The sequence below is a fragment of the Mauremys mutica genome, chromosome 2, assembly GCF_020497125.1.
Source record: "Mauremys mutica isolate MM-2020 ecotype Southern chromosome 2, ASM2049712v1, whole genome shotgun sequence".
Lineage (NCBI taxonomy): Eukaryota > Metazoa > Chordata > Testudines > Geoemydidae > Mauremys > Mauremys mutica.
In genome coordinates, this window is record NC_059073.1 from 292,877,665 (window position 1) to 292,905,014 (window position 27,350).

General features: G+C 43.0%; 1 protein-coding gene across 1 annotated transcript in view; it reads right to left on the reverse strand.

The window, feature by feature from the left end:
- Positions 1-27,350, reverse strand: part of SMARCC1 (SWI/SNF related, matrix associated, actin dependent regulator of chromatin subfamily c member 1) — a 147,336-nt gene that overhangs the window by 16,454 nt on the left and 103,532 nt on the right. Inside the window, exons 24-26 of the mRNA XM_045004886.1 lie at positions 26,700-26,854; positions 15,352-15,486; positions 8,656-8,914 (exon numbers count right to left, since the gene is read on the reverse strand). Coding sequence (XP_044860821.1) covers positions 8,656-8,914; positions 15,352-15,486; positions 26,700-26,854 — 549 coding nt within the window. The remainder of the gene's footprint in view (positions 1-8,655; positions 8,915-15,351; positions 15,487-26,699; positions 26,855-27,350) is intronic.

A 27,350-nucleotide genomic window follows, 5' to 3' on the forward strand; every position in this document is an offset into this window, starting at 1 on the left:
ACCAGTATTTTTTCCCATTCAGGCCCACTTCTTTTCTTCCATGTGTAAATGTGTTTTGACAGCGCGACTTCTGATGTTTCTGTCACTGTTAAACTTCCACCAATGCAAACAATGAGTCACCCTCTTGCAGAAATCTGCCAGACAAGTCACAGTCCACCCAACGGACTCTTTGTAGAATGAACATTATACTGCCGTACTTGTCACTTGGATAGATCACTGTGGGGGAGGCCTACCAGCATTACCGGAGGAGCCCCACACAAACAACAGGCAAGGAAATGGTTTGCTCTTTTTATAAAGTCATTTTAAAGGGGTGTGTTGGGTAAAAGGGCTGGACTCAGTCCTGGAGACCAAAATTCTTTTTCTACAACCCTGGCAGCAACAGCACACGCTTCACCAAACTGCTCTCCTGCCAGTGCACCCTCAGCCCAGACCACAAGGGATTTCCGTTAAGTGTCAGGTGAATTTCATCTCCAGAGACTCTACGATCTTTGGCACCTTTGCTACGATTGTTTACCTGGGCGCTAATCAGCATCTATTGTGGTGAAGTAGATTTGTGATGTGGCTGCCTAGCCAATAATTATTTTAAAATCATTAACTTATTTCAGAGAGGCCACCAAAATACTAAAATTTGTTACTGATTGGGCTGAAATATGAATTGGTGACCCAGAGACAAAAGATTCTGTATCTCACTACTGTCATAGGCATGTCCAAGGAGGGAAATATATACATGAGAGAGGAAAGAGATGTAGGTGAAACACATACATCACCCAAATCCTCTTCCCAGTATGGACTGTCTCAATCTACAGCTAAATGGTACACCAAAAAAGGCTAGGATATCAATTTATAATGTGGGGAAAGGTGAAACAACCCCAAGTGATGTCAGAAGGAGCTCAAAGTTTTTACCTTCTTCATACCCACGAAGCTGAAACTATTTTTAACTGGACCAAGAATTCCCTATCATAAAAGTGTTAACAGGATCCATCCCAGAGACATGTGTTAGTAGATTGAGCACAGAACTGGATGTCAAGAATGCTCCATTTTTAATAATGGCTCTACTATTGACTTGCTGCATGGGTTCTAGGTAAGTAATTTCTGCGTCTTGAGTTTTCCTCAGTTATAAAATAGGGATATATGTATCTACAACACAAGGGTGTTGGGATGACTAGATATTTGAACTTCATTTGGAAAATGTAAAGCCCTTTTTAAGTGTTAATTATGACTATGATCTACCTACGCTATGATAAAATGTAAGGTATTCTGAAGCTTCAGATGTAACAGGGAACAGAAGATCTTTTCCTGGAACGATTCTTTGATCCTCAGAAAGTTCACTGTTGATCAGCTGATAACCCTCCTTTCCTCTAATGAGGGGAAGGCTCTTCTCTTCATTCATATCTAGGAAGTTCCTGAAGGATCCATCAGTTTCAATTACTCTAGTAAAGTCCAATACACCCATTTGCTTACAGTGATACAAGATAAGGTCATGTCTGTTGGGAAAAATATCGTCTACTCCTACCAATCCCCGAATGGAAGGGCTCCCAGATTTGGGCTGATTTCTCTCATTTCACAGACTGGGTCCCACCCACTCTTTTAGGATTGTTGGTATTTAATGGAGGGATCTGTGCACTGTAAAACAGGGCCAAGAAGATCTGCGGGATATACAGGCTGGAGATTCCCAGTTAAGGCAAATAATCTAACATGCAGTGGCTGTCTTTCTCAGAGACCACATTAATGAACAAATCCAAGGCTTTACATAAAAGTTAAGGCCTCCTTTATGAGGAGTTCCATAATTAAATTTAGATGGGAAGTCCCTTGCCTCAGGAATAGAAAGAGGGTCCCTCCAGACTGAAACTCAGCTATTCATCCTGATGGCAGCACATTTGAGACACAATTGAGCTATATCATTCAAGATATTAGATTAGCTTCTTATCTAAATGCCTGCTAGCAGTTTTATACCAAGCTCCCCAAGAGCTCTAGAAAAATCTCATCTATTTGGATTTTAGCCATCCATTTAGTGGCTGCACTGGAAAAGGTAGGCTGAGCCAACAGAGGGTCTGTCTACACTGCAATTAAAAACCTGTGGCTGGTCTGTGCCAGCTGACTTGTGCTCACAAGGCTCAGGCTAACAGGCTGTTTAATAGCAGGTAAGACATTTGGGCTTGGGCTGGAGAACAGGCTCTATAACCATGCAAGGTGAGAGGTCCCAGAGCTCAGGCTGCAGTCTGAGCCAGAAAATCTGCACTGCAATTAAAAAGCCCCTCGGCTCAAGCCAGCTGGCCTGGGCAGCACCGGGTGTCTAACTGCAGTGTAGACATACCCAGAGAGGCTTAGTTCCAAAACAATAAGCTTAAAATCCCTTCCAGGCAGGGACGGCTCTACTGTTTTCGCCGCTCCAAGCAGCGCGCCGAATTGCTGCCGCAGACGGCGGGGACAGTCCGTGCGCCGTTAGGGCGGCACGCGCGTTTCCGCGGTGGCGGCAATTCGGCGGCAGCTTCTGTCTTCAGCCAGAAGACAGAAGCTGCACCGCGACAGACAGCTGAACACAGAAGCTGCCGCCGAACTGCTGCAGCCGTGGAAACGCGTGCGCCACCCTAACGGCACATGGACTGCCCCCGTCGTCCGTGGTGGCAATTCAGCGCGCTGCTTGGGGGCAAACACACACAGACTGCCGCCCCTTGCAGACTGCCGCCCCAAGCCCCAGCTTGGAATGCTGGTGCCTGGAGCCAGCCCTGCTTCCAGGGTATACTGTGTTTTTCTGTTCAGTGAAGTGCCCCTCATCTCAAAGGACTCTAAAGCACTTTATAAACTACATGCAAATATCACTCCACCCAACACAAAAATGCAATAATCTCAGGGTGGAAAGCAACACAGGAGTTAACCTAATGAGACTATAAACTCCTCTGGACAGGGTCTGTATTTTCCTGTGTGCACAGTGCTTAATACAAAGCACAGTCATCCTGACCACACTATTACAGTATTCTTCACTCTAATACACTTCATTAGTAGTGTGTCAACTGAAAACCGGAAAGGGAGTTTGGGGAGGAAGGAGGGCAGAGTGGTATTACCCAACCTGGAGTTTTTCCAGGACAGCAGGGTTAACAACCTTACTCTTAAATAATACACTGACACTTAACGAGCAGAGGTATTTGGGTGGTCAGTTTTAAACCTGGTCTGAAAGAGGTCATTTTCAGATGGATGAATGCCAGCTGCTAATATATATATTTAAGGGAAACTAAGAATCAGAGAAGGGAAGTGCTTGTGGCTCATACCACCATGAGGTTCACCAAAAATACTCATGTTCTATGATTACGGGCGTTGATGTAGATATCTGGACAGATATATTTGTGGATTAGTTATCCTAGGTCCTGGATGGACATCTGTTGGATGCGTCTATATGCTGTGTTTGTCGAGTTAACTGTCATTGAGGGATCTTCCAACAGAGACCCAAGGTGCCAGGATGCGGCGAGGGGAAGAGAAATCAAGAAGCAAGTTGTCTTCTATGCCTGTTCCACTCAGGTCAACTTGTGAGTCACTGACTCAGAGGACTGGGGGAACCCCCCAACTTGTTGGCGGTGCTTAAGACTGGCCCCAAGGATCATAAAGTTCTAGTTCTGATGCACTCTTGAAACCAGAGATTTATCCCATTTTCCCTTCACTAGGAAAAAAAATTACCCAAAGTTATCTCTCAGTTTGTAGCTCGAGAGGTTTTTTTTTTGCTACTTAAAATGATGGAGACTCTCCTAGTCTTCCTAGGAGGATATCATAGCAAACTTCTGGATTTCCACCTGAGATTTTGAAGGCATTTAAACCAATTCCCCTCTCTACAAGGACACTACAAGGGAAAGGCGAAAGAGGGAGAGATGTCGATTTTACCCTTGAGTTCTCAAGCAAACAAATCCCTTGAAAGGGCCAAGGATTCTTACCTTTAAGAAAACTGGAATACAGGAATTGCCATACTGAATCAGATGCAAGATCCACCTAATTCGGTCTTACAGTGATCAATAACAGATGCTTCACAGGAAGGTGTAAGAACCTCACATAGAAGGCAGATGTGGGATCATCAGATATAGGTCTTATCCTGATCTCTAATAGTTGCAGATTGGCTTAAACCCTGAAACTCTGGTTTAATACCCCTTCCAAAACTTATTCTAACAATTCGGGATATTCTTGATATCCATATAGAATGTACAATACCTTTTTGAATCTTGTGAGGTTTGTGGCCTCAATGACATTTTGTAGCAATGAGTTCCACCATCTAATTACATGTGTGAAAAAAATATTTCCTTTCATCTGTTTTGAATTTACCATGTTTTAATTTTGTTGAATGCCCCCTGTTCTTATGATATAAGATGGAGGAACAGAAGTTCCCAGTCCATTATCTCTAGGACATTATTGTATATACTTCCTTCATGTCCCCTCTTACTCGGATCCTTTTCTAATGTAACAATCCTCATCTTCCCAACCTTGATTCAGCGAAGAGTTTTTTTTTCAGGTCCTTGATAATTTTTGCTGCTCTTCTCTGAACTGCCTCCAGTTGTGCAATATTCTTTTTAACACTGAATGGCCAATACCGCGCACACAATTCCAGATGAGGCCGCACCACTGATTTATATAAATGTATAATAATATTCTTAACATTATTCACCATCACATTCCTTATGCAACTTAACATGGTAGCTATTTTGACCATGGCTGCAAGGTGAGAAGAGGTCTTCATTCAACTGTCTACTGGGACACCCAGGTCCCGTTTGTGATTTGATAGTTAGTTTAGAATTCTGTATGATGTATGTGTAGCTTAATTTTTTCCTCCAATGCATTTCTTTGCATGACAACCTTGAATTTCTGATTGATCTAGCTGATTTAGGACTCTCTGCAGTTATCACAGTCCTCTCTGGCCCTGTCTTAGCTAAATAAATGTCATCTGCAAAATTTGCCAAGTCACTGTCCACAACCCTCTTTCCATACCATTAAATCTGTTAAAATATGGGACCTAGTACATAACTTTGCAGCCCCTACTAACAACCTTTTACCATGATGAAAACTGACCATTTAATACTCTGCTTTCTATTTCCTAGCCACTAGCTTTTGATTCATGACAATACTCTGCCTCTCACCCCATGACTCCCTAGGTTCTTTAGTAGCCTCTTGTAGGACCTTGTCAAAGGCCTTTTAGAAGTTCAAATACATTTTGTCAGACGGTGGTTCTTCATCCACTACTCTACTGATATGATTAGCGAAACGCTATTTTCCTTTGCTGAAACTTCGCTGGTTAGACCTTTTCATGTCATGAGTTTCCAAGTGTTTTTTTTTAATAGTTTTAAAATTATCATTTGAACTGAACTGCCAGATAAAGATGTAAGGCTTAAAGGCTTTTAGTTTCCCAGGATCACCCCTAGAACTTTTTAAAAATATAGTTACATTTGCTACCCTTCAATCCTCTGGAACAGCAGCTGGTTCAATGGAACACTGCATATTTTGTTAGCAGCTCAGTTATTTCATCCCTAAGCTCCTTAAGAACTCTTTGATGGACCATCTCGGCCTGTTGATTTATTGCATTTTTATTTATCAATTTGCTTCTGCACCTCCTCTTCTGACACCTCAATCTCAGAGTATCTCATCATTATTATCACAAAAGCGTTGGTCCAGGGTAAGAAATTCCATGATATTTTTAGCACCGAAGAAAATGCAAACAAATCATTTAGCTTCTCAGCAAAGTCCTTCATTACTTCCCAATTACTCACACACACTTCCCATTTTGGTGCTGGCTTAGCACCTGTATGATGTGCGAACAGAAGAGGGGTGGCCTCACGGTCTTTGAACATTCCAGAATTTGTCACCTTTGCTCATTTCATAGTGCCCAACTGGTAGGTGCCTGACTCCTCCTCCTGGTGTGCTAAGAATAAAGCTACTTTGGCGGTGCCACCAGTGAGACAAGGGGTTAACCGCACCAAGGCAGTGACAACCACACTTGGCCTCTCAAATAATTCAAACTCATATAAGCAAACAAATTAAAAATAACTATAAACTTTATCTAAGAATTTGAATAAAGAGAAATATACAATCAGTAAAAATATTCAATGATTAAGATGATTAGAGATATTTCTAAAGTTTTTTAATTACTATAGGCTATGCTATCAAGCACACTAGGTCACATGACCACACACTCTCTAATGTTCCTAACCAAGAGTGATTCTCCCCTCAGTTTTGTCCATCTCTCCTGTCTCAGGTACCCAGACGGTGCATATGGAGATGTGTTAGGCCCACAAGGAAATGCTGTTAGAAACACACTTTAGAATCAGAAATGTAGGGCTGGAAGGGACCTCGAGAAGTCATCAACTCCAGAGCCCTGTGATGTGGTAGAACCAAGTAAACGTAGACCATCCTTGACAGATGTTTGTCCAACTGGTTTTTAAAAGCTTCCAATGATGGGACTCCATGACCTCCCTTGGAAACCTATTCTAGAGCTTAATGATCCTTATAGTTAGAAAGTTTTTCCGAATATCTACCCTAAAACTCCCTTGCGGCAGATTAAGCCCATTACTTTTTGTCCTACCTTTAGAGGACATGGAGAACAACTCATCATGGTCCTCTTTATAACAGCCCTTAACATACTGGACTTAGGTCCACTCTCAATCTTCTTTTGTCAAGACTAAACACACACAGTTTTGTTAACCATTACTTATAGGTCAGGTTTTCTAAACCTTTCATCATTTTTGTTGCTCTCCTCTGGACTCTTTCCAATTTGTCCACATCTTTCCTAATTTCCCTATTTATTGCCTGTTGTAATTTATACTGTTTATTGGCTTCACTAGCATTACATCTCCAAAATTTGAAGGATTTCTGTTTGGCTATAAAAAAATAAATAAAAATCTCTTGAACCTAATCTTGTGGTGCTTGCTCCAAACATTACAGTATTACTATTGTAAAATGCCGTATTTTGGACTATTACTGAAGAATACAGTAACACTTTTTATAAGGTAACTAAGATGAACCCGATTATTTAACTAGCTGGAGTTTTCCCTTTACGAAACCACAGATCCACTCTGGTCTTTAACCTTCTCTTCTGTTCTTCTAAAGAACCTCATTTTTTCAGGGGATTGGGAAGAGAAGAGACTAATGCTGGGCTCCAGAGATGGACGTGGTTTCAATTTAATGAAAACCACATGGATCACTTTGACCATCACTTTGCTCATCCGAAGGACCATTTATTCTAATTGTAACAGGGGAAGAGTAGCAGAATAAATCCATGATTTATCATAGTACTATAATTTGTCTTCATTGTCCTGTTTCTGAAGCTCACAACTTTGGGTTATCATGGATTCTTATGTCTTCCTCTCCTCACAAACAGGCTCTCTCCAAATCTTGTCATTTCACTCTAAAACATTTCTAAAATCTGTTCTTTCCTTCATAGTCCCATATCATAACTCTCATATTTGAGCTACTACAACCTTCCCTATCATCACTCCATCTGTTTATCCTTCCTGATATATACTTCTCCACTCTTCAGTCTAAAATCCAGAAGCTAAAATAATTTCCTTCCAGATGCTCTGACCAAGTCACCACCTTCCGAACCCAAAGACCTTCGGTGTCTCCCTATCATTGAATCGTAGGACTGAAAGGACCTTGAGAGGTCATCTAGTCCAATCCTCTGCACTCATGGCAAGTCTAAGTATTACCTAGACTATCCCTGACAGGTGTTTGAGTAACCTGCTCTTAAAAATCTCCAGTGGCGGAGATTCCACAACCTTCCTAGTCAATATATTCCAACGCTTAACCACCCTGACAGGAACCTTTTCCTAATGTCCAACCTAAACCGCCTTTGCTGCAATTTAAGCCCATTGGTTCCTGCCCTAGCCTCAGAGGTTAAGAACAATTTTTCTCCCTCTTCCTTGAAAACTTATGTCCCCTCTCAGTCTTCTCGTCTCCAGACTAAACAAACCCAGTTTTTTCAAACTTCCCTTATAGGTCATATTTTCTAGATCTTTAATAATTTTTGTTGCTCTTCTCTGGACTTTCTCCAATTTGTCCACATCTTTCCTGAAACGTGGTGCCCAGAACTTAACAGAATACGCCAATTGAGGCCTAATCAGCACAGAGTACAGCAGAATTACTTCTTGTGTCTTGCTTACAACACTCCTGATAGTACATCCCAGAATGATGTATGCTTTTTTTTTTGCAACAGTGTGACACTGTTGACTCATATTTAGCATGTTATCCAGTATGACCCCCATATGAGCTGTATTTGCTCATATAGCCTGCAGTTATGCCAAGTCACAGAAGTTACCACACAAAACTGCATCATACGTGAATAATGTTATCCATTCTGGCCTCAAAGTGCATTTCTCTTTTATAAAAAGGCACCCTTTATATGAAACACACACAATACATTAAATAAGTACACAAGCAGATGTGTAGTTTCGTCAGTTTGAGCACTGGCCTGCTAAACCCAAGGTTGTGAGTTCAATCCTTGAGGGATCTAGGGCAAAATCAGTACTTGGTCCTGCTAGTGAAGGCAGGGGGCTGGACTCGATGACCTTTCGGGGTCCCTTCCAGTTCTATGAGATAGGTATATCTCCATTTTTTTTTATTTTTTCATCTGTCATCACTTCTTCCTCTGGTTTTAATCAATCATGACGATCTTCTCTTACAAACTCTTACCTGGCTGTGGTGGATGAGGGGGGGGCATCTGGTGGTGCATCATAGGGTATGGAGGGGGCTGCTGATGAGGCAGCATGCCTGGATGACCCGGTGCCCCAAGTGGGTTCATGCCAGGCCCACTAGAATGCTGGTGTGATTGTTGTGTGTTCTGACTGTGCTGCTGCTCCATTTGCTGGCGGGCCCTTAATTCTGCGTATTTCAGCTGCTCCATGTGGAAGTTCTGTCGTTCCGTCAGCAACTGCTGCCTCTGCTGTTCTAACTGCAGGCAAGAGAAAAAACATTCAATTTAGAAATATGAAAAGATGTAAGAAGTGCTCCCCACAATGCTAGAAATTCTTATTACCAATTAGCAACTTACCTGCTCAGCTCACCACTATTTTCCAGTCAGGATGACAATATGTGCCATTAAAAAGGGATATTGTCCGTTACCACCAACAGCAGATAGTTAACTCTACTATGGTGTTTCCGTTCCAGGGAACATCATGGCACAACAACTACCATTTAACCCAAGATAGACTGTAAACGTTCACCTCCTCTCAATTCTGCGTGCCATCACTCTCTCCTCTGATCCAGTTTCCTCTCCATGTTGCAATGAGGAAAAGACAATCCCTAAGAAGGAACTGGATACAACCAGAGGAGTTTTCTATGGAAAGACTTTACCACTGAATTCTGCCCCAACATGGGCTCACAAAGTTCATACGGGGTCCTAATTCTCTGCCTAGATTTCCAGAGTGAAATCTATGCCTCAAGGCACCCTTAACCATTGATTTGGATTGCTGAGGCTAATACTGTTTCATGTTTGGACCAGCTGCCTTTTCCTTGAACTTTTTAAAAACAAGTTGTTATTGTGCTTTCAGTACAAAGCTTTGTAACAAGTAACCTAGATGCTGAATAAATAAGCCAACTGCAGAAGATACTTCTTACTATGGGGCTGTTACTATGCTGATCTTCTCATTATGGTTAGAAAAGCTCATATGTAAATCTTAGCTAACTCTAAGCCCAGCAAAGTGTAACAGATAAGTGTGTCCTTGTACCGCTAAATGTTTTAATCTAGTTGAGGTATACAGCAACATAGCTTTCACCAGATCCATCCAAACCCCCTTCTGTTCAGTTAGTCATGGAAGAAAAGCAAAAATGTGGGGAAATGGGATTCTGGAAAGTCACCTATGAAGTTTACCCGCTTGACAACATTATTTTAAAAACACATCCACCCTGCTAGCCAGGAAGCTGATCAGAGACCAAATACCAGCCTCTGAGACACGCTGCTCATAAATTCCTTTCCCATAAGAACGGCCGTACCGGGTCAGACCAAAGGTCCATCTAGCCCAGTATCTGTCTACCGACAGTGGCCAATGCCAGGTGCCCCAGAGGGAGTGAACCTAACAGGCAACGATCAAATGATCTCTCTCCTGCCATCCATCTCCATCCTCTGACGAACAGAGGCTAGGGACACCATTCCTTACCCATCCTAGCTAATAGCCATTTATGGATTTAGCCACCATGAATTTATCCAGTCCCCTTTTAAACATTGTTATAGTCCTAGCCTTCACAAACTCCTCAGGTAAGGAGTTCCACAAGTTGACTGTGCGCTGCTTGAAGAAGAACTTCCTTTTATTTGTTTTAAACCTGCTTCCTATTAATTTCATTTGGTGACCCCTAGTTCTTGTATTATGGGAATAAGTAAATAACTTTTCCTTATCCACTTTCTCAACATCAATCATGATTTTATAGACCTCTATCATATCCCCCCTTAGTCTTCTCTTTTCCAAGCTGAAGAGTCTTAGCCTCTAATCTTTCCTCGTATAGGACCCTCTCCAAACCCCTAATCATTTTAGTTGCCCTTTTCTGAAACTTTTCTAGTGCTAGAATATCTTTTTTGAGGTGGGGAGACCACATCTGTACACAGTTTCTTTGCAATCTCAACACAGGTGTTACGCTCTGTGAAGATGAACTGCCATGTCTAGATACAAACTAAAAACTCTTCTCTCTCTTCCCCAGGAAGAATGAAACAAGAGAGATGATGTGATTTTTCAATAAAACCCAAAACATCCTCTCCGCCCCAGAAGCTAAATGTCCGTTCAAATAGAAGCATTTAAAGCTACAATACAAACTATGGGGTCTAAAGAACAGTTTGTCTGCATTCAGAGTCCTTTGCTCATTGCAAACATACTTTAAGATTTCTAGAAGAACTCCACTCCACAAAACATTATGCAGCAGACTGTTCACTACCAAAGTGTGAGTGAAAAAACATTCGGCCACAGAGCATTCACCAGCAGAACCAGATGGGGACCAGAGCCAATGAATAATGCATAGCTCTTGTGGGGGGCTGTTTTTCAACATGTAATGACCACAATGTGTTTATTCATGCTGTCATGATTTCTTTGTCCTTGACCAATTTGACACTTTACCAGGAGGAACCTGATACAATGAAAAGACAAAAACACCAATGGTGTAATGATTCATGTGTGAAAACAGAAACAATAGGTGGCAGGCAGTTCACAGCAAAATTGCTTTAAGGGCTCTGGGAGCAACGCTTAATAAAAAGAGATACCACTGCAGCTTACTTTTATATTCTAACACATTCCTGATTCTCCATCTGCAGGCCACCTTCTCTTGTTGCAATACACGTAAAGAGGGCAATCCAGTAGAATGTCATTACAAACTTTCCCACAATGCAAACAAACGTCTAGCAATATGCATCAGATCTAAATGCTGCTGAAAGCTTTTCCTCAACACATTTCCCCCACTGGTTTGGCAAAAAGGATAGGGGGACAAGAACAGAAAGTCCCACAAAAGAGACTCATGAAAGTTGAAGGGTCATGTGAAACATACATGAGCTGTGATGCAAGTCAGGCCTAAAATTGACTCTCAGCCCAACATAGCAGGTTCCACATGCTAGCTCGGAAACTGCTAAGCCACTCTCCATGAGAAGTGCAAAAAAAAAAAAGGACATGTAACATATTATGTCCATAGAATTAGGCTTCAGGAGGGTTTGTCATCAAATACACATAGGTTTTCCATCGAGGCAGATCAGTACATCAGTACACATACATTTAACTTCCAATTCTCAGAGCCAGGTGATAATCTGACAATGACAAATCATACAGGAGCTAAATTAGATTGTCTCAGCCTGGATCAGAGTGCACATCTGTCCACATCACAAACCAGTGCATGAACAACTTGACTCATGGAGGTGACATGAAATGGAAAAAAGTGCTATGTCCAGGAGTGACAAAAGGTTGTTCAGTATATTTGCTGTAAACATCTACAACAGAAAAAGGTTTAGGCATAATGTTTTCAAGCTGCCTCAAAATGATGCACAATTAGAAATGACTTATAAATATCTAATATGTGCACACTACAGCAGCCATAATTGGTTCATCATTCTACCTCCTACACTGTCTTTCCATGACAGTAAAAAGACTGCATTCATTCATATGTTACCACAATTTCTGGGTCAACAATGCTGCTATCAATAGAATCTCCAGTTACACATAATCAGCGCTGACAGCACTGAAATAGCTTCAGATTACAAATAGAACAAAATGTGTTATGCATAAAACCTCCTCCCTCCTACCCCCCAACCCCACTTGCAGATTTCTTTTAACAGTTACAAACAGGTGACCTTTACTATAATAGAGGGCTGAGACAACTCAAGTGGAGTTGTATGGACATGTGGGTATGGAACCTGCCAAAATACCGAGGAACTTCTGTTTTGGTTACATTTAATTACTCCACTAAATATCCAGAGTTTCAGTGGAATAAAACTGAATTTTGGCCACCAGGAGCTGGGGGGGGAACTTATACAGAGTGTTAAAAAAGAAAATGTCAGGCTGCCAGAAAATGAAGAAAAGAAAGAAAGAAAGGATGTCACTGTAATGGAGTTTTTCCCCTAAAGATAAGAAAATCTACAGAGAACCTTTTCAACTTAGTTACGGCCATTTCTTTAGTTGCCAATCAGTGTCAGATGCAGACACACACAGTGAAACAGCTGAGGATACTAGGCAAAGAAGAATCTCTTGTTGACATTCTATTCCGATAAAAGACCACAGTTTGTCAAACTCTATCAGTCTGACTAATGCTAAGATGTGGATGTAAATTCCATTAAATTCACATGTGAGGACTGCCACAATGTCACAGGAATTGCATCCATATCTCTCCCCCCTCCCCCCAACACACAACCCCACCTCGGCAATCCACTCCAAGAGTGTCCAATAAGATCTCCAGCTGTCACACATATCTGGGCAGGGACCCTTGCCCCACTGCCTTCTGACTGAAGATTTTAAGGCTGCACAGCTCCCTGCCTTACACTGTGATATCCTCGGCAAACCAGTCTGCCTAAAAGCCAGCCCCTGTGCAATGCTCTCCAAGGACCATGAACAGGGTGTTGCCAGCAGTTACAAGTTACCATGCTGCTCTGTCTATGCAAGCACATTTATTTTTTCTCCAAATCTGCAAGGGTTGGAGCACCCCTTGGACAGAAAGTCCTGATAGTTTGCTGGATCAGAAAGAAAACCCTGAAAGCCTTTGTGTGTGTGTGTGTGTGTGTGTATATATATATATATATATATAAAAAAAACCAAAAGGCTTGTCTTTGTTTCCTAGTTTCTGGAAAATCCAGCTTGAATGAGGGAGTCTGTGCAAACCATTGCATGGTATGTACCTCTCTAGAGTTATTTAGTTTCAGTGATTCACCTTAATCACATCCCACTGTTTTTAGTTCCTGTAGGAGCTGTGGTAACCCTCCCCCCTGGAGTAGAACACAATCATACAGAAACCATTTGTAGATTTAATACAATACAGCCTACTGTTGCAATATCTGTCACAAGGGCAGGTATGGAAAACCCAGGAATTACGGTAAATATCCCATAACCTCATCTACTTCTATCATCACGCTGCCCACAAAGAGAAAAAACAAACTACTCCACCAGGATATGCAAAAAACGTGATGAAAAATTTAACTTTGAGCTCACCGCTGAAGTAGTCAAAAGGATACCATGTCTCTTTCAAAAAAAATCCAGCTGATCAATATATTAGAGGCTGATTCAGTGAATGCTGCATATCCTGCAAAGACAATCTGTCTTCCCCTGGTATTTCTTATTCTAATTGTGCACAGCAAAGAAATTACTGAGTGTTAAAACAAGGGACTCAAGAAGCCACCAAAAAAAATCATTAGTTTATTACTATTAATTTGTATTAGGACTGTCACGTTTCAAATGATCAGAAACTAAACTAAACCTGTGTCCTAGCCCCTACTATTATGCTAAGTCTCTTCCCAAGACAGAATGCTGATTCTTTGATCAGTAATCACCTTATCCTGCTGCTCAACTCCTCCTCTTTTCCCTCCATTGTCTCTACTCATTGCCTTCCATGTCCATCTGAGCATGTTCCCAGAGCAGTGTCTTCCTGGCCCCCTCTCCTCTGTTCCATTTTCTTAGCGTCTTTTTTTTTTTTTTACACCCTTTTTGACCTGCCATTTTCCTATTATTTATCATTCCCCTCTGTGCCTATGACTGCACCCTCCTCTTTGCTCTCCCCTCTCTTAGAGCTGCCCATTCTTCCTCCAGCTCAGAGATCTGTTACCTACTCAGGGAGTTCCTCCACAGCGTAAAGTGCTCTGTGCAGACCAGGGAGCTGAATGCTGCCCACAGGAGTGCACCCACTCTGCTACTCAGGTTGAGTAGAATACTGACTAAAAGCACAGAGCAAGTGAGAACCTCAGGAGAGGTGGAAGAGCAACTCCCCACAAAAGAATTGGAGAAGCAGACTGAAAGACCAAACTAGGTGTTTGATCTAAAACCAAGGTCGCACAGGAAAGGCAGAGGGTTGGTTTCCTAGAGACCATACCCCCAACTCCATTCCCTGTGGAGGAAAGAATAGCCATCCCTGAATTACAAATTGCTCCTCTCCCCCTACTCATCAGATGTAATCTCTGCACAGGCTCTGTAAATCTTCATCCCAGAATGAATACAGGGTGGGGGCAAGAGGAAAATTAGGGGCCAACGCATAATAGATACACTTCTACCCCGATATAACGCGACCTGATAGAACATGAATTTGGATATAATGCGGTAAAGCAGCACTCCGGGAGGGGCGGGGCTGCGCGCTCCAGAAGATCAAAGAAAATTCGATGTAACGCTGTTTCATCTATAACGCGGTAAGATTTTTTGGTTCCCGAGGACAGAGTTACATTGGGGTAGAGGTGTAATCCTAACTCACTCTTTTACATTACAGAGGAGATCCTGGGTAGACACATCAGAGAGGTGAATTAAACAGCTTCATGTGGGTAACTATGAGGGTATGTCTATACTGCAGTTAGACAGCAGTGGCTGGCCAGTGCCAGCTGATTCTGCTGACGCTAAGGGGCTGTTTAATTGCAGTTTAGACATTCGGGCTCTGTCCAAACTCTGGGACCTTTTCACCTGACAGGGTCCTAGAGCCCGGGCTCCAGCCCAAGCACGAACATCCACACCAAAGTTAAACAGCCCCTTAGCCCGAGCCTGAGTCAGTTGGCATGGGCCAGCCGTGGGTTTTTAATTGCAGTGTAGATATACCCTCGGTGAGCTAATGAGAGCTGTATATCTAAAGGGTTAGGAACAGATGAAATTGCTAGTACACCAGCTATTCTGACACGCAGAGACCTCTCTAGCCATTGGTTTGCTTTAGGATATCAGAGAATTAGTCTCCTGCACTTACTGCCTCTTTCTCTCTGTCCATGATTGTTTCCAGCTCTTCAAAATGACGAAGTTTGATCTCCAGTTTCTTCATTTGTGTTTCCACCAAGAGGGCTACCAAGGACTTGATCTTTCGCTCTTCCACTGCTGCTAGGTGCTGAGGATAAAAAACACACAAGTTAGCGCCCTCCGGCACACACCACCTTTACAAAATAGACAGTTCAGTGCTTTAAGGGATTGAATAACCAAGTGTGAATTGTGTCCTAGCTTTTCCATTTGTTCACTTAAACTAAATATTTATTTTCTTTTCATTTTCAATCCTTTATCTTCACAATGATAATCCTCCCAGTATTTCTGAAGTCTTTAGTCAAAGTAGATAGATGTTAAATGAATACTATACAAGCTCACTCCCACTAGACCAGGGGTAGGCAACCTTTGAGAAGTGGTGTGCCAAGTCTTCATTAATTAAGGGTTTCACGTGCCAGTAATACATTTTACATTTACAGAGGCCAGCGGACGGAACCCCAGACTGGCAGCGGGTTAAGTGGGGCTGGCAGCTGGGATCCCAGCTGGCAGGGGCCAATGGACGGAACTCCAGACTGGCAGCGCGGGCGGCAGATGGAACCTCAGACTGGCAGTGGGCTCAGCCCGCTGCTGGTCTGGGCTTCTGTCTGCCAGCCCCGCTCAGCCCGCTGCCATCCATCCAGGCTGGCAGCCGGCCCCCTGCCAGGCAGGGTCCCGGCTGACGGCCCCATTCATCCTGCTGCTGGTCCGGGGTTCCATCCATCCAGGCCAGCAGCAGGCTCTGAGGGGCCAGCAGCCGGGACCGGCTGGCAGCAGAGTGCCACTAACAATCAGCTTGTGTGCCGCAGGTTGCCAACCCCTGCCCTAGACAATTTGATTTTGCCTTAAAACCGCCTGAATTTGTGAGCAACTGGAGTAGAGGTTTTAAAATGGAAGAGCCAGGGGCTAACAAGGGATCAAAGGGCAAAAGATTTATGGTGGTTCAGTTACGTGTGATCTAAAAAGTCTTTACTATTGTGGTGTTTGCGAGGCTACTACACAGACACACACTCAGGAAGACTGATATACCTCTGTCATTCTAGAGATCTCTGCTCAAGTGAACTGGAGGTTATGTAACTAGTTAAAGTGGATCCCATTACAACATTCAACAGCCAACAAGTAAAATTACAATTTTGCCCATTGTAGCAGTTCCATATCAACCAGGGAGAGAGTCTACACAGCCTTAAGTAGCTACGACTCTCTGTCAGTGTATAAAGTTTGTTGAAAGGTTATATAAAAGAAACCCATTCTCCTTTACAACCAGCTTACAGCATTGCTCTTTTATGAAAAACTGAAGCTACATTCGAAATTTAAGAGTGCAGAAACAGATTACAGACAAAACCAACAAGCCTCAAATATTTCCCTCAAGCTTTACCTTTACTACTGTGGATAATCAGATGTATGTCTAAGGATGATTAATTATTTAAATACATGACGTCTAAATGAGACAGCCCTCAAGCACTGCTTGAGTATTTCAAGTTTAAAATGTAAAAAGACAGAAGGATGAGCAGTTTAATCGACCACACATACTAGCTATTGTTACAACTCATTGCTCAAATACAATCCCCCGCCCTTCCCCCTCCCTCGAAAAATGGTTACCTATCTTTCATAACTGTTGTCTTTGAGACATGTTGATCATGTTTAGTCTATTCTAGGTGTGCACATGTCTACATGCACAGTTGTTGGAGATTTCTGCCTTAATGGTATCTGTAGGGGTTGGCGGTAGCATCCCCTTCAGTGCCACACTCATGTGTTGGTGTATTAGGCGCTGCCGACCCTACACCCTTTTGGTTCCTTCTTGCTGGCAACTCCGACAGAGGGGTAGGAAGGCGGGTAATGGAATGGACATGAGCAACACATCTCAAAGAACAGTTACGAAAGGTAGGTAACCATTTTTCCTTCTTCATGCGTTCGCTCATGCCAATTCCATTCTAGGTGACTAACAAGCAATATCCTCGAAGTTCAGTCTAGCAGCTTGCAATGCTGCTCTACTGAAGCCAGCACCATCCCGGGCCTGCTGGATAAGTGCGTAATGGGACGTTAACATGTGGACGGATGACCAGGTGGCCGCCCTACAGATGTCCCGGAGAGGTGCTTGGGCCAGGAAAGCTGCCGAAGAGGCTTGCACCCTGATCGAGTGGGCGGTTACAATCGCTGGTGGTGGCATCTTCGCCTGATCATAGTAGTAGCGAATGCAGAATGTAATCCAAGAAGAAATTCTTTGAGTGGACACTGGAGGACCTTTCATCCTGTTGGCCACCGTGACCAACAATTGTGTCGACTTGTGGAATGGCTTGGGCCTTTCAATGCAGAAGGCCAGCGCCCTCCTGACGTCTAGGAAATGCAATCTATGCTCCTCCTCTGACTTATGTGGCTTTGGAAAAAGAAGACAGGTAAGTAAATGTTCTGGCCCGTATGAAACTGTGAGACCATCTTGGGCAGGAAAGCTCGGTGCGGCAACAGCTGGACCTTGTCTTTGTAGAAGACCGTATAGGGTGATTCTGAGGTAAGTGCCCTAATCTCAGAGACCCGGTGGGTGTATGTTATCACAACTAGGAATGCAACTTTCCAGGACAGGAGAAGGAGAGAGCAAGAAGTCAGAGGCTCGAAGGGGGCCCCTGTGAGCCGCAACAGCACAAGATTCAGGTCCCATGGCAGAACAGGGTCCCTGACGTGGGTTGAAGGGCTCAAGGTTCCCCTTCCTTCTTCGGGGATGGCTCCTTAGTTGCTGGAGACCGATGTGCTGCCCCCGTGTCGGATTTGGTACCGAGTCCCAACTCTGGTGCCAAGGTTGGTTTGTTCGAGACGGCCAGGGAGGACTGGTGAGAATATGGGACTAGCATTATGGGCATGCCCTACAGGTTCCAGTACAGCCATTGAGAGGGCCTACGTTCCTGCTACTATGCGGTCGCTGCAAGTGCTGTGCTGGTTTTGCGAGTTGGCAGTGAATCCCCCTCCTCGGCAAGGGGCTGAACCCCTGGTCCTACTTAGACCATTGCTCTTCCGATGACCAGGGCAGAGCTCTTGAGGCCTGAGTTTGCCGACTGACCCTGGTCGGTGACCAGAGAGGTGAGGAACGGTGCCTGCTCAACGAGCGGTACCGGGAAGATGGAGACTAGTGCTGAGTCAGGGAGCGATTCCCACCTGGTGGAGACTGGCATCTGGGAGACTGTCTAGGTGAAGGTGACCTGTGCCGTGGCGATGTTTGGTGGGAAGCTGTCAATGTTCAACTAGACAATGGTTCGACATGAGCAAGCACTGAAAAAGTCAGCCAGTCCAAATAACTTGCACCCAAGTGTTTTGAAAGAGCTGGCCTAGGAGCTCTCTGAACCATTAATGTTGATTTTCAGTAAGTCTTGGAACACCAGGGAAGTTGCAGAGAACTGGAAGAAATTCATGTTCAGCCAGTATTTAAAAAGGGTCAACAGAATGATTTGGGCAATTATAAGCCTGTCAACCTGACATTGATCCCAGGCAAAATAATGGAACAGCTGATATGGCATATGATTAATAAAGAAATTAGGATATTAATAATTAGTGCCAATCAATGTGGGTTTACAGAAAACAGATCCTGTCAAACTAACTTGATATATTTTTCTGATGAGATGAAAAATTTGGCTGATAAAGGTAATAGTGTCGATGTAATATATTTAGACTTCATTAAGGTATTTGACTTGGTACTGTATGACATTTTGATTACAAAAAGTGGAACAAAACAAAATCAACATGCCACACATTAATTGGAGTAAAAACTAGGTAACTGATGGGTCTCAAACCGTAACTGTAAATGGGGAATTGTCATCAAACAGAGGAGTTTCTAGTGGGGCCCTGTAGGGATCAATTCTTGGCCCTACACTATTCAACCTCTTTATCAATGTCTGGAAGAAAATAAAACCATTGATAAAGTTTACAGAAGACTCAAAGATTGCAGGAGTGCTAAATAAGGAAGAGGGCAGGTCACTGATACAGAGCGAGCTGGATCATTTGGTAAGCTAGGCACAAGCCAACAATATGCTTTCCAATATGGCCAAAGGTAAAATCATACATTTAGAAACAAAGAACGTTAGCCCATTCTTAAAAGATGAGGGACTCTACCCTAGGAAAAATTAATTCTGAAAAAGACCTGGGCATCATGGTGGATAATCAGCTGAACATGAGCTCCCTACGCAATGCTGTGGCCAAATGGACTAATGAGATCGCTGGAAGTATAAACATGGAACTACTGATTAAAAGCAGAGAGGCTATTTCACCTCTGTATTTGGCACTGATGCGACTGCTATTGGAATAGTGTGTCCAGTTCTGGTATCCACAATTCAAGAAGGATGCTGATAAATTGGAAAGGGTTCAGAGAAGAGCCACAAGAATAACTAAAGAATTGGAAAACATGCCTCATAGTGACAACTCAAGCAGCTAAATCAAAATGACAACTAAAGGGTGACTTGATCACAGTTTATAAGTACCTACCTGGGGAACAAATATTTGCTAATGAGCTCTTCAATCTAACAGACAAAGGTATAACATGATCCAATGACAGCTCAAGCAAGAAATTGAGATTAGCAATAAGGCAAATATTTTTAACAGTGAGGGTAACTAACCACTGGAACAATTTAACATAAGAACGGACATATTGGGTTAGACCAATGGTCCATTTAGCCAAAATCCTCTCTTACAACCATGGCCATTGCCAGGGGCTTCAGAGGGAATCAACAAAACAGGCAATTATCGAGTGATCCATCCCCTGACGTCCACTCCCCACTTATGGCAATCAGAGGCTAGGGACACCCAGAGTACGTGGTTGCATCCCTGACTATCTGGGCTAATAGTTTTGGCCTTCACAACATCCCCTGGCAACGAGTTCCACAGATTCACTCTGCACTGTGTGAAGCAGTACTTTCTTATGTTTGTTTTAAACCTGCTGCCTATTATTTTCATCAGGTGACCCATGATTCTTGTTTAAGTGAAGGAATAAATAACACTTCCTTATTCATCTTCTCCACAACATTCGTGAATTTAAAGACCTCTACCATATCCCGCTTAGAAGCCTTTTTCCAAGCTGAGAAGTCCCATTTTTTTAAAATCTCTCCTTATATGGAAGCTGTTCCATACCCTTAATCATTTTTGTTGCCCTTCTCTGTACCTTTTCAATTATAATATATATTTTTTGAGATGGGGTGACCAGAACTGCACTCAGTATTCAAGGAGTGGGCGTACATGGATTTATATAGTGGCATTGTGATATTTTCCTTACCCTCTATCCCTTTCCTAATGGTTCCTAACATTGTCAACTTGTTTTGACTGCCACCACACATTAAGCCCCAAGACCCCAATATCTCGTTCTTGAGTGGTAACAGCTAATTTAGACCCCATCATTTTGTCTGTATAGCTGGGATTATGTTCTCCCATGTATATTACTTTGCATTTATCAACAACGAATTTCATTTGCCATTTTGTTGTCCAAACACCCCATTTAGTGAGATTTCTTTGTAACTCAGATTTTGACTTAACTATCTTGAGTAATTGTGTCTGCAAATTTTGCCAGCTCACTGTTTACCTCTTTTTCCAGCTAATTTATGAATATACTGAACAACACTCGTCCCAGTACAGTTTCCTCCCTCGACTGTGAAAACTGACCATTTATTGCTACCCTTTGCTTCCTGTCTTTTAACCAGTTACTGATCCATGAGAGGACTGTACCACGGGCTGTTGTGGATTCTCCATCATTGGAAAATTTTAAATCAAGACGTGACGTTTTTCTAAAAGATCTGCTCTAGTTCAAACAAGTTATTTCAGGGAAGTTCTACAGGCTGTGTTATGCAGGAGGACAGACACAATGATCCCTTCTGTCTTGATAATTTATGAATCAGCAATCTTCTCATAGGCTGTTTTGATCAACCAAGTCTAGATAAAGAGCATTATATCCATCTACAGCAGAAAGTGTGTCCAGTGGTGGGAAAAAATGAAAAAGGACCCATAGGTCCTGAAATGCATTTTCATGGTGGAGGAAAATTAATTCAGCAATTTGGGGTTTGGAAGGGAAGATATTCAGTGGGTGTATCACCAAAACAATTAAAAAACAAAAAACCCCAAAACAAAATAAAGAAACCTATTAGAGAGGTAGCTGTGTTAGTCTGGATCTGTAAAAAGCAACAAAGAGTCCTGTGAATATTCACCCATGAAAACTTATGCTCCAATACATCTGTTAGTCCATAAGGTGCCACAGGACTCTTTGTTGCTTTTTTAAAAACCTATTATTTACCACTTTGAGCCTTTCACCAAAGGTGTTAAAGCACTTTACAAACTGGGTGTGTATGGGGATTATTAGCTCCATTCTACATGTAAAAAGCTATAGTGCAGAGGTGAAGTGACTTGCCCAAATTCAAAGTTATTAGCAGATCTGCGAACAGAAACCATGTCTCCTGATGACCAGCTCCCAACTCACCACTATATTGTGCTGCCTTCAAAACACGCCGACACTTTCTTTTAATAACATTGTCCTGCAGACACCAACCTCCCCCAGAAAAGCTAATTGCAAGATTTCTCCTGTGACACTTACAGTTCTATTTCTAACGCAAAGTTTGCAATACTATAATAGCTTTCCATATAATCTAGAGTTAATGGTCTGGGGTTAATATTAAAGTTTAAATTATTCCATCTCAGACACAGACATGGCTCACAAATGGCCTTAATGCTGTCTGAATTTTTAGTGCAAATGGGAAGAGAAGTCCTTGTCGCACTCCAATTCTACGCTGGAGTGTTAAGGTCCTGATTACAGGATATTATTTCCTTTAATATAAATTTTCTCTGTGTGTCTTTGTCAAAATCAAAAGGACTGCATTTTCCAAGCCCTTTCTTCCTCTTACATCCACCACCAATGGAAGAAAATGGGGACATGAGCTTGATTGGGAGCAGGAAGCCTCTCAAAATAGAAGATTAAATTTCACTCCTATTTACATTTTTATTGCTTGCCTGAAAATGCCTATCAATCCATGGTGTGCAGAAGAGAAGTAACTCTTAATACAAGTGCATGGTGCTCTGGCTATAAGGGGTTTTGCTATTTACAGAAGACCTTATTTCTACTCTTCAGACCTAGATGCAGACATGCAAAATTACCTACAATGAAGCCAGATGGTCTGAAGCACCAGCGCCTTTTTGGGAAATAGTCCCATATTATAGTACTAGACTTTGGCTTTAAATAAGGCCTTTCATGCTCTGACTGCTTTGTAAAGTGCTTCTGGACATCTAGCCCCTCGTACTGCACTGACTGCATATGTAAACGAGGTTGCTGTTAAGAACCTTTGATATTAAAATCTGTTTTGAAAGGAAACATTCACTAGAGTTATCACCAAATGTCATGAGATCATGAAGCAAGGACCCCAGTTTATTGGGAGAACTTCCAATAGTGTAACATTTTTCCATTACCAGTCTGCACTACTTTTTTTGCACCCAAGGGAAATATACAGATAAGTATCTAACAGATCAAGAGTCCAGAAGGCTACACTCAGCCACACACACAGCACATATGCAGCACTTATTGTGCATCCCAAGGCATTTCCCGGTACAACATAACAAATCATATCCATGCCTCAGTTTTGCCATCTGTAAAAAGCGTATAATACCTATTTCCCACGAATGATGTGAAGTTTAGTTAGTGTTTGTTACAACACTGACATCCTCAAATAAAAGGTTCTACAGAAATTAGATCAGAATTAAAAATACTTTGATCATCTTACCATCACTCGATGAAAGAAAGGAATTCCAGACCTGAGAAGCACAATTATGGTGTACGTGTCATTTTTTCCACAATTGTGTGGGTTATCACAGCAGACAAAGGGTTATTAAAGCAGAGAGATCTAGAAGGTGTGTCAGAACATGGCTTTTAAACAGCTTCTTTAAATGGCTCAAAATAGTGCTCACAAGGAGCAGATATCTGCTTACCTTGCTAAAAGCATTTATTCCTTTTAGCCTTGCAGTGCTAACATAGCTATGAAAGCATGATCTGATTCTGCCATGGCTCGTGCATCAACATTTAAGCTCTGAATTAATCCTTGATATTGATGATGCAAGGGACAGAAAACAGCTTGATCTTCAGATCTCAGGTTGAGTTTATAAGGCTGATAGAAAAAAAGTCGCCTTGGTAGTCACATCTCAAAATAATCCTAAAATTAATAAACGAACCATGGGGGAATCCCATATGCCAGTTTAATATTACATTTTAAAGTTTTTGTCAAACAAATTGTAAATGGAGCTTCGACTTAATCCCCTTTCTCAGATCAGTCTCAATAAAATGATGCATGACATTTCGATGACCTAACCTAGATTGCTTTACCTGAATCCAGCATCTCAAATTCAAGAGTTTTGAGAGTTTTAACGGTCCCATTTTAGTGACATCATCATACCCCAACTTGACAGAGTGCCCTTTTCTCAGATAAGAATTCACAACAATTTAAACCTAACCAGAAGTGAGTACAAGCATGCTCAGGGGAAGGGGATAAGGCCTATATTAATGAACCTGCCTAGACTGTAGGTAGATTACACACACACACCTGAATTGTCAGAGTCATGACAGAGGCCAGAGTATGACTCATTATCTGAGAATATAACAAACGACAGGGACCAAAGTCTAACGACACGGCTACACTGACCTGCAGTTTGGACAAAAGGGGTGTGAATAGCAGTGCACACGAAAGTGCTGTGCTATAACTTCCCCCGGTGGATGCTGCAAACTCAGGATCTTCAAATTTGCACCCTCAGCATCCACATGCCCGAAGAAAGTAAGAACATCTATGGCTAGGAAAATCTAGGGCGCTCCCTGAATACAGACTAGTTTAAAAGGGAAGTGAAGTCCAAGTTCAAGAAAGGAGTTCCCACTGTTTTGCTTGTCAAGAGTTGCTGAGCCCCTCCAGAACCAGAGGCTCCACTAAAAACTAGGGGGAAGGACACTATGTCACACTCTCCCTACAACTCCCCTCATCATCCACCTGGAGGGCTTCTGTGTACCCTCCAAAATCTCCTCTTCCCATACCAAGGTCCCCTAATCTTCCCTCCATGGCAGGGGTTCTATGTGCTCCATTCTCCTTCCTGCCAAGGGCTCTCTGTGGCCCCATACTCCCCTCCCGCCCCCCCACCCCCCAGTGAATATCTATTCCAGGGGCAGGCAAACTTTTTGGCCTGAGGGCCGCATCGGGTTTTGGAAATTGTATGGAAGGCCGGTTAAGGGAGGGGGTCAAGGGCCAGCCCCCACCTCCTATCTGCCCCCTGCCAGGACCCCTGCCCCATCCAACCACCTCTTCTCCCTGTCCCCTGACTGCCCCATGCAGCCCTGTCCAACCCTCCTTCCTTCCTGACTGCCCCCCCGGACCTCTGCCCCCATTCCTCCCCCCCAGCCCCGAACCACTGACCAACACCCCGAACTCCCCTGCCCTCTATCCACCCCCCGCCGCTCCGTGCCCCCTTACCACGCTGCCTGGAGCACCGGTGGCTGGTGGCGCTATAGCCGTGCCACCTGGCCCTGCCGCCGCCGCCACCACCACCACACAGCACAGAGACCAGGTCAGGCCAGGCTCTGCAGCTGTGCTGCCCCAGGAGCTCACAGCCCCACCACCCAGAGCACTGCGCCGGAGTGAGTGAGCTGAGGCTGTGGAGGGAGGGGGCACAGCAGGGGAGGGGCTCGGGGCGAGCCTCCCGGGCCAGGAGCTCAGGGGCTGGGCAGGATGGTCCCGAGGGCCGTAGTTTGCCCACCGCGATCTATTCCCAGCATGTCAGGTTCCTCCAGCCACATGCTATCGGGGTTCTGTTTGTCCCAATCCCCGAACTTATCCTAGCATCCTCCTTTCGCCCCACAAGACAGGGGCTCTGTGTGAACCCTCATTTCTTCCTTCCCCCCGATGCCAGAGGCTCTGTCAGTCTGTCTCCCATTCCTCTTCTGAGGTCAGTTTGTTTCCAAGAAATATGCAGCAACCAACTGGAGTTCTTTTTCCAGAGGAGCTAACAGCTTTCCCTTGCTCTACCAGAGTATTATATTTGCCTCTTCTAAGCATCATTAGCATAGCAATGACTACTCAGCCACTGTCAAAAAATGCAGGACAAAGAAATCCAGCACTGGAAAGTATGCATCCCAAGCAGGGTCAAGGGACCTGCAAAGAACACACGCGCGCACACACACACGCGGGATGAAGCACAAATGACAAAACATCATCATAAAGCAAACCAGGCAAGTGATGTGGCAGATAATCTAACTGACCTACCACACACACGATGGGGTCACAGTAATAAGGGCCTCTCACAGAGGTAGATAAATGCCACAGATCCATCCTACAGCAATAATTAATTGGGGTATTCTACTGTATGAGCAATTTCAGTGCTGAGGCCCAACCAATTGGACCGAATTATACATTTTATTACTAAAACCTGAACTGGAGTTTGTGATACATAGTATTCAGCAGAGCTAGTGAAAAGAACAAAAAGAGAGAAAGGATTACAATGAAACAAATTATCTGGGAAGTAGAGGAAATGTCTTAAATATGAGGAGGAAGAAGGGTGTAACATTCATTAAATTGAATGAAGCGGGATACTCAGAAGATATTTACAATAAAAACTGTAAGCCAGAGCTGCCATGTGGAACAGTGATTCAAGCTATGGCTCATTAGGTAAAGTCTGCAGACAATTTAATATGTGAGAAACAAAGGATTTAAAAATATACACAAAAAAGGTAGACTAAGAAAAATAATTCATTGATTTGTGGCTGGAAAGTTTAAGAGGCCATTTAACACAAACATGGAATGGAAAAAATACCACTCTCAATATCCAGCCCTGAAAAACAACAGATGACCTTTCATGTGAGGATCTCAAAGATCTTTACAATTATCACATTGCCCTGTGACGTAAGTGTTATACTTATTTTACTGACGAAGAAACTCAGGTACAGAGAAGTTAAATGAATTGCCTAAGGTCACACAACTAGTCAGTGGCAGATCCAAGAAGAGAACCAACAAATCTTGCCTCCCAATTCTGTTCCTTGACCACTAACAGCACACCCAGCAGAGACAACTGCCCACATTACACGTTGAAAAGATGACATTCTTTTTTGGGGATGCTCGTCCTGACTTTAGTAAGTTCACAATGGTAGCATTAAACTATTCACAGGGAAACAATTTCATTTAATGATAGTGTTCAAACAGCGGAAGTGAAAGAGCACAAACAAACAAAGGAGCACTTAAGGTCCCAGTGGTTTGGAACAATGGACCATTTTTGAATACTGCCCAATTGAAACTGGAAATCAGCTGCAGTGGACATTTGTGTATGACAAACCTTTGCTTTGGTGGCAGCTGAGGCAAGAGCAGCAGCTGCAGCTGTAGCTACATTTCCTTCAGAGATTTCGTGTTCCACTTTCTTCTTTCCAGCGTCGCTTTCCTTGTCTTTGCACGCATCAACGTTTTCCTTGTTCTCTTCTGCCTCCTTCTCTTCTAAAGAGATGACCCAATAATTTTTTTACATTCATTCTTCACTTCATGATTATCACATCAGGGACAGGATTTACATAGCACGTACTTCTATGCTCACACAGCATAAACCATGAACGAGCACATTACAACATTGCCACTTAGGTGCTTTATATTATTATAGCACCTCAGCATTTCCTCCACATACTGCTACAGAAGCAGTTTGAACACCTCCACAAAATGTATATTCCAGAGGATCCCCCCAAAATCCTTAGAGGTGATGCTCCCAAAGTATTTTCATTTTCTACCCCATGCACTCTTCTCTCCCCATCATTTTTTTTAGTCTTAATATCAAAATAATTTTAAGTTGTATTTCCAATAAACAAATTCCATGATCATCTCCATTTTGAGAGGCAAATGGAGACCTTTTTATTGTTTTGCTCTGTCCTCTCCTAAAATCCTGATGAAAAAAATCCAGTCAGAATAGATGTGCCAGATCTATACAACACAATCAGAACAC